Here is an 8532-nt window from a genome sequence, read left to right as displayed (position 1 = left end):
GACATCTAATCCGTTGTCCCCCAGACATTGCCAGGCAACTATTTCAACCCTGGATAAATCACCAAGAAAACTGGTTCCAAAATAACAGACTGCCCAACCCTATCTGGTTTCTTAGCAGCAAACCCCATGGAACATCAGACAACTGACCCCGCTACACTTAAACCCACAGAGATATCTCACATGCAAGAGACAAAACTACCAGGAGATACCTACAAGTGCAGGTGTGTAGCTTAGTGGTTAGAGTGCTTAGACGATTACAACTAAACACACGTATATTATCATTTATTAAATTGCATTCAATTTGCCATGCATAACCTATTCTCATTGAAGAAAAGATTAGTAAAAAAAAAAAAAAAAATTCATGTATTCCAATAATTCAAGCAACTTTTTTTGAATTAACATAATTTTTTTTTTTGTATATTCTTTTATTCTTTTACTTGTTTCAGTCATTTGACTGCGGCCATACAGATATACAAATATTTTTGAATTTATATTTCTGAATAAAGTTTAACTGTTAAAGGAAAAAGGAAAATGACTAATTGTGGTCTTCATACATTTCATTCCACATAGGTGGAAGGAGGCAAAAGTTCGAACCACTGGAAACTAACACTAAAGCACTATCATCAAGGCAAATTAATAAATCATATATATTTTCCTTAGGTGCAGGTGTGGCTGTGTGGTAAGATGTTTGTTTCCCAACCACATAATTCCAGGTTCAGTCCCACTCAGGCAAATATTTTTTTCTATAGCCCCAGGCTGACCGAAGCCTTGTGAGTGGGGTTGGTTGGTGGGAATTGTGTGTTTGTGTCTGTGTGTTGATATCATGTGATAGTTGTAAATGAGTGTCACTGTTATACAAGCAGTGTCAATTCCACTGTTCTGCAAGAGGGTATGGAGGAATATTGTCTTGCTTGGAAACAGATGAAAATTGGCAACACAAAATGCATTCAGGTGTAGAAGGTCTGCCTCAAATAAATCCTGTCTGACCCATGCAAGCATTAAAAAGTAGATGTTAAAATGATGATGATGACGATGTTTATTATTATTATTATTATTATTGGTAGTAGTAGTAGTAGTGTTAAGGCGGTGAGCTTGCAAAATCATTTGCATGCCGGGCAAAATGCTTAGCAGTATTTTGTCTGCCGCTGTGTTCTGAGTTCAAATTCTGCCAAGGTAGACTTTGCCTTTCATCCTTTCAGGGTTGATAAATTAAGTAACCAGTTATGCACTGGGTTGAATGTAATCAACTAATCCCCTCCCTGCAAAGCTCCAGGCTTTGTGCCTACAGTATAAAGAATTATCATTATTATTATTGTTATTATTATTATTATTATTATTATCAAATGCCTTGAGCTGGCAGAATCGTTAGTAGATTGGGTAAAATGCTTTGCGGCATTTCATCTGCTGCTACATTCTGAATTCAAATTCCACTGAGGTTGACTTTGCCTTTCATCCTTTCAGGGTCGATAAATTAAGTACCAGTAAAAAAACTGGGGTCGATGTAATCAACTAGCCCCCTCCTTCCAATTTCGGCCCTTGTGGCCAATATAAAGAAAGGATTATTATTAATATTATTATTATTAAGGTAATGAGCTGCCAGAATTGTTAGCATGCTAGGTGCTTAGTGGCATTTCATCTGTCTTTATATTCTGAGTTCAAATTCCACCGAGTTGACTTTGCCTTTCATCCTTTCAGGGTCGATGAAATAAGTACTAGTTGAGCACTGGGGTCAGTGTAATCAACTAACCCCCTTCCCCAGAATTTAAGGCCTTGTGTCTTTAGTAGAAAGAATTATTATTATTTTCCTTAGTATTTTTATATCAATGTTTGAAAGATAGTATAAAGAGCTATTTTTAATTAATTTCACAAGCTAAGTGAAATGTAGTCATTAGTTTCTCCTGTAAATTGGTTTCCAGTATTTATTAAATACAAAATATTTCCTATTGAATATAATGTTTCCTGTACGCTTTGATAGTAATTAAACTTTGGACATGTCTAAGAAGAAAAATGATATATGTCTATGGTCCATCTGTTTATAGAATAATTATATGGAGGAAATGATAAGTAAGTAAGATATATCAGTATGCACTGAATATTATTAACAACTGGAGGATATGATATTGACTATTAAGTGATATATTATACTTCTGTAGACAGAAACACTGGAAGATAATAACTTTAAGAGAGAAATAAAGATGTGGGAATGATATGATATTTTGCCTAAAGTGTAAGACATTTTGTATTTGTTGATTGGATACAAGTTTGAAGTGATTCTTTTTGTATTTTGCTTTTGTATCCTGATTCATTAAAAACATCATCATATCAATTCTAATGTTCACTTTTCCTTATTTGCTTGGATTAAAATGAATTTGTTGAAACAGATTTTTATGACAAGAAGCTCTTTTGGTTGCTAACCCTCACTTGTTTGCAAATGAAAGTAATATTTCCCCTTGGCCAGACATATTTTCAGGGAAGACTGTAAATGAAGGGCACCATTTGTATGATGGTGACAATTGCTTTCAACTTTCACATGCCAAGACAAGGGGGTGCAGACACACACACACGCACACACACAGAGACTTCTTACAGTTTCCACCATGGCTGTGTAAAGAAGTTTGGTTTGCAACTACAGAATTTCGAGTTCTCTTTAGTGTCTTAAGATATATCCTGAGTCTGACAAATACTTTGTGAGTCAATTTATTTGATGGAAAGTAGAGCATGTTTGTGTTTGTCTTTTACTGTTTATAACCAGTGCTTGTTTATATCCTTGTAACTAAACAATTCTATAAAAAGAAACCGATAGAATACCATATTTTCCAACATATAAGTTGGTGAAGTATATTGTGGTAACATGTAGGGTAAACATTCAAACATCGTCACTGTCTTTCCAAATCCTGCTGCATTTCACATGGGATTTTTGGTTTATAAAGTTGACCTACCTTTTGGGGTTGTAAACTTTGATCTGAAAAATTCAACTTATAATGTGGCGGTACCCCAGCATGGCCACAGTCTTAGGGTCGAAACATGTAAAAAAAAAAAAATTATATGCTGGAAAATACAACCAGTAGTGGACTGAAATATGTACTGGGTTTGATGTTACTGATGAAACACTTCAAGGCAGAGCTTCATCACAACTGCAGTCCAGTGAGTGAAACAAGAAAAGGAACAAAAGATTGTGTACACGCACACGCGTGCATGTATGTCTATATAGGTTTAATGTCTATGAAGATTGAATATACTAAGTAGTACTAGAGAATATAGCTGAGTGTGGGCTACCATTCTTGAATTGGTGAGCCAAAAATAATGGTTATCTACACTTAGCAACCAAGTTCTTCATACAGAAAGCACTATTGGAAATTTTCCAATGTCATTATGTATTAATAAATATTTTTAGCCACTCTGTCACACTTGGATGAAATTCTGATTTTAAAATACAAACGTTTGTGTACCGTTTTTATCATTGTTCATAACTTTGGCTGATACACTAACTTGTAAACCTTCTTTCTTTGTTTTTGTTTTTATTCTTTCAGTCTGTCTGCCTATGTGTGTGTTTGTGTGTGTGTGTTTGTGTGTGTGTGTGTGTGTTTGTGTGTGTGTGTGTCTCCCCCCCCACACACATGCAATAGAAACTGGCTCAATAATGAGTATGGCCATTGCTTATTAATGTACTGCAAAATGAAGGTGACTTTTTAGCATAGCTGCTGGAATGCAGCTTTTGTAGTCCTGTGTATGTGCACACCTACACATCTTTCATCTTTTTCTTGTTTCAGTCATTTGACTGTGGCCATGCTGGGGCACTTGCCTTCGAGGGTTTTAATTGAATTGATTGACACTAGTACTTATTTTTAAAGTCCAATGCTTATCCTTTCAGCCACTTTGGCTGAACTGCTAACTTATGGAGGAATGTAAACAAACCAATGCCATTTGTCAAGTGGTGTCAGTGTCTTTGAACAAATGCACATATAATGGACTTCCACACAGTTTCAATCTACCAAATTCACTCATAAGGCATTGTTTTGCCTAGGGCTGGGGCTATAATAGAAGACATATGCCTAAGGTGCTGCACATTGGGACTGAGCTCCAAACCATTTGATTGTAAAATGAGCTTCTCAACCTGATAGTCATGAATGCATATGAAATCTCTCTCTCTCTCTCTCTCTCTCACTCACATACACACACTTTGTATATTAATCTAAAAACACATTTTTCAGTCCTACAGGACTTTTTCCATTATGTTGCTTACACACACATCTTATCTTGTCTCAGAGTCCCATGGCCTTTGTTTTCATGTAATGTATATTTACATTAATACCTGTGTTGTATTTGTTTTTGTCACTGTCATCAGTGTTTGCTCAATGTTCCCAGCAGCTTTTTGCTGTTGATGTCACCAAAAATTTACATTATTATCATTCAAAGCTTGAAATTGTAATGATTTTGGGCAAAAAAGCTGAAGAAGAAAGAGCATGCCCATGTCTTGAGTGTGAATTTCCCATTCATTCCTTGTCATAATTCTGTTTAATTTTTAAAACTTATATGTATATGTCATCATCATCATTTAATGTCACTTGTCCAATGTGGCATGGGTTTGATGGTTTGACCAGCACGGACAGTGGCACACTGTGGAGCTGCACCAGACTTTGGTCTGATTTGCCGTGGTTTCTATGGCTGGATGCCCTTCCTAATGTCAACCACTTGACAGGGTGCTGGGTGCTTTAACATAGCACTGCATGAGTGCCTTTATGTGGCCCCACATTGGTGCTTTTATGTGGCATTGCATGGGTGCTTTTATGTCACACCACCATAAGTGCTTTACACCACCAGAGGTCTTAATACTTCTACTGCAGAGTATGGGTCTTCTTGGGCACAACAAGGCACCAGGCATCCTGGTCTTTTGTCATCTCGTCTGAAAGGTTCAACGTCCTGAGGTCATTCTTCAGTACTTCATCCCATGTCTTTGTGTGTGTGTGTGTGTGTGTGTGTGTGTAATATATTGATAGATAGATAGATAGATGTATATAGTTACACACAAAACAAAAGTTAATGTTTTAAAATGTCTCAAAGTAAATTTGTGACAAAATTTTAAAAAAATAAACATTTTATATATCATATAAATGCTAAAAGGACTTCTAAATCAATTGTATGTATTTCCTATAATTTCTTTGATCTAGTTGATGACTCCTTTACTCCAAATAGAATGATGTATGAATATACCATTGTAATTTTTTTATTTTGTATAATTTTATGACAACTAACTTCACATCTAGAAAAATAAAAATGAAATTACATTTATGTATTTGTTTTGCAAGATTCCTAATTGTGTGTTAAAACAGATATTGTTCTATTTTGAGATGGTCATTTTGTTTTTTTTTGCTTTTTTTGCCAAATAAATATATGCACTATATATTCGTTCTTCACTTCAGCTTTATTATTGACAAAATAAACTAAACAGAACAGAAAGAGACATGTGAGATGGAGAGTCGCTGGAGAGGTTACAGGATGTGTGGCGAAAGATTTCCAGACAAAGGACACTAAAATAAGAACAATAATAAAGATGAAGTGAAGAGCGAATATACTGTGTGTATTTATTTGGTAAAAAGAAAACAATGATCATCCTGGAATATAATACAAAAATGAAATTGTTTTTTTATTTTTTGGAAAATACTATAAAAGTTATGGAATTATATTTGCCTTTTTTTTTTTAAATTGTTACATTACTTGGATCTGGTCATTTGATATTTCATGACTTTTTCTGTTTTCTTACTGTATTTTCAGCGGAGAGTATAGAGGCTGTTCGCAGTATCAGCCGTCACATCCAGAAGTTGCGAAACCATGGTTTAGGCCTAGGACAAGTAAGTTAAAAAGTCTTTATCGTTTTGTCATTGCCCTTTGCACAATTTATTTATACACCCTTAATTATAGGGTTGTTCTTAATGCAATAATAGCTGTGTGCGATAACAGTATTATAAAACATTAAAATACACACATTTTCAAGCAAATAATAGAGAAATTCTCATGTACACACTTTGTTTTCTTTTGTGGTTGTGAAACTTTCTGCTTTTATGCATTTGCTTTTTTTCTATCAAGTATTTTTCTTTCAACCGATTACAATTCAGGCCTTTATCTCTGCTGTATCAAATATTTGGGTTAGATTCACTGTTAGGTAGAGTTGTTTTTAAACTTTCCTATTCACTTCAAACGTTAAACCGTTTTGATACCAATCTGCCTGAGACTATCCCAGGTTCTATGATATAAACTTCCTGTTTTAGTGTAATCATCATCATCATCATCATCAAAATTTAATATTTGTTTTCCATGTTGGTATGGGTTGGATGGCTTGACAAGAACTGGCAAGGCTAGAGGCTGTACCGGGTTTCATATTCTGTTTTGGCTTGGTTTCTATTCCTGGCTGCTCTTCCTAATGCCAATCACTTTACAGAGTGTACTGGGTGCTTATTACGTGGCGCCAGCACCCACCCTAATCCTGTATATCTTCTATTGCAATTCTCTTGACTAAAATATAAACAATTATAGGGTTGATATGGAAGAAGATGAAGTTGAAATATAATCACAGCTTATATTCCTGTTTAGTATCATAGTCCATACTCAACTTATACTATCACAACATTGTAAGGCTATAACAAAATATACTAAATTTGTTTTCCCACAAAATATTCTTATAAAATAAGAATATATCTTATGTGAGAGTGCCATGTTATACACTAGGAAATACAGTAAATAATATCAATTTTATAATAATAATAGTAACAATAAGCTTTTAAGACTTCTTTTCTAATATTTGTTTAATTCTATTTATAACAATAAATTAGGTGTGTTAAGAAATTGCATAGATAAAATACTGTTTTGCTTTATTTATTAACCCTGCCATACCTGCTTGATATCATTATTTAATATTACTAGGCAGTTTTTCTTGTAGCTGATGTCTTATTTTTATTTTTGTTCTTTTTTCATATTGTTTCATATTCTTTAATTGTATTTAGGCTTCATTGCTGTATACACGTTTATGAATGTTTGTCTTTTCATCTGGACTTGCTGACATATTCAGCTGACTTATCTAGTATTAGTTGCACTTATATTTCTACTCCATCCTGTAATTATTCTGTTGCTTTATAATATTCAGCACACCCATCAGATTATAAAGAAATATGTAATACATATAAGAACTTCTCAGAGTTACTAGTGTGGATCAATATTCGACTATAATCACATATACACTGGGGACTCCATGTTCTCAACTGTATTGTCCCTGAATGTGGTATATAGTTTCCAGTCTTCTTTGTATTTTGTACATTAAACCAAACCACCTTCTTCTCTAAATTTGGGACCATTGTGTCTTTTATTATGATTACTTTGTTCTAGTATGTTTAAATAATAAGTATCTATTTCTTCATAACACATTTGTTTTAATAAATTTAAGATAAATTTTAAGTAGTTAAACTATAGTTTTTAAGCCTTTCACTTTGGAACTTTAAATAGATGGGAATACATTTTGCTGTTCTTGTCATCATCATCAATGATATTAATACAGTAACATTTTGTTTTTGTATGTACCTGTTGTGTGCGTCACACTTACTTCAAAGAAGTGGCAAAACGCGAGAGAGGAGGACACAGAAGAAGAGAGAGAAAAAGAGAGAGCGAAAGAGACATCAGTGATGATGGCATTCGTTTTGTGTTTTTAAATGTTTCAGAGAGGACATAAGAGAGAAAGAAAGAGAGTGAGAGAGAGAAAAAAGTGAGAGAGAAAAAGAGAGTGAAAGTAAGAGTTATGACACTCAGTTTGGATAACAAACAAGGCCAAAAATGTGGTGTAACATACACACAAAATAATGTCTACCATGAAGTACTATGAGGAAGACCACCACACCAGCTAGCATCACCCCCACACCAGCCACTCCATCATTACATATCCACATTACACCTTTAAGGTCGGGGAACCAGTTAGGGGCTCGCTGGATCTCTCTCAGCATACCAGCAAACCACAAAATTGCACCAGCCAGCATCACCACTACCTCCAAGCCTATCATATGTATGCATGTATGTATGTGTGCGTGTTTGTGTCTGTGTTTGTGCCACCACCACCACCACCACCACCACCACCACCAACACCACCACCACCACCATTGCTTAACAGCCAATGTTGGTGTGTTTGCGTCCCTGTAATTTAGCTGTTCAGCAGAAGAGACTGATAGAATAAGCACTAGGCTTACAGGAAATAAGTCCAGGGGTCGATTTCTTCAACTAAAGGATGGTACTCCAGCATGGCCACTGTCAAATGACTGCAACAAGTAAAAGAATACCAGAAAAACATTCCGTACCACTAAACCAAGAAGGTTCTTTGACTATGTAGGATGTATTCTAAGGTTAAATAGTAATTCCGTTTACGTTTGTGTAACTGAGATATTTTGGTTGCATTATATAGTCATTGGTGTTACATTACTTTCTATATTCTGTAACTGTCACAATCTACATTTCTAGGCCTGAAATTTTTGTGGGGAGGGGGCCAGTTGATTAGAT

At 35.0% G+C, this 8532-nt stretch overlaps 1 protein-coding gene across 16 annotated transcripts in view; it reads left to right on the top strand.

The window, feature by feature from the left end:
- LOC106868006 (rho guanine nucleotide exchange factor 28) overlaps window positions 1-8532 on the top strand; it is a 561000-nt gene that overhangs the window by 347577 nt on the left and 204891 nt on the right. For all 16 annotated transcript variants that reach the window (XM_052976095.1, XM_052976105.1, XM_052976107.1 and 13 more), the window contains one exon: window positions 5773-5849. In XM_052976095.1, coding sequence (XP_052832055.1) covers window positions 5773-5849 — 77 coding nt within the window. The remainder of the gene's footprint in view (window positions 1-5772; window positions 5850-8532) is intronic.

This window comes from Octopus bimaculoides, chromosome 2 (assembly GCF_001194135.2).
Source record: "Octopus bimaculoides isolate UCB-OBI-ISO-001 chromosome 2, ASM119413v2, whole genome shotgun sequence".
Classification (NCBI taxonomy): Eukaryota; Metazoa; Mollusca; class Cephalopoda; order Octopoda; family Octopodidae; genus Octopus; species Octopus bimaculoides.
The sequence above is the reverse complement of the archived record's forward strand: the minus strand, read 5'-3'. Positions and strand labels throughout refer to the sequence as shown.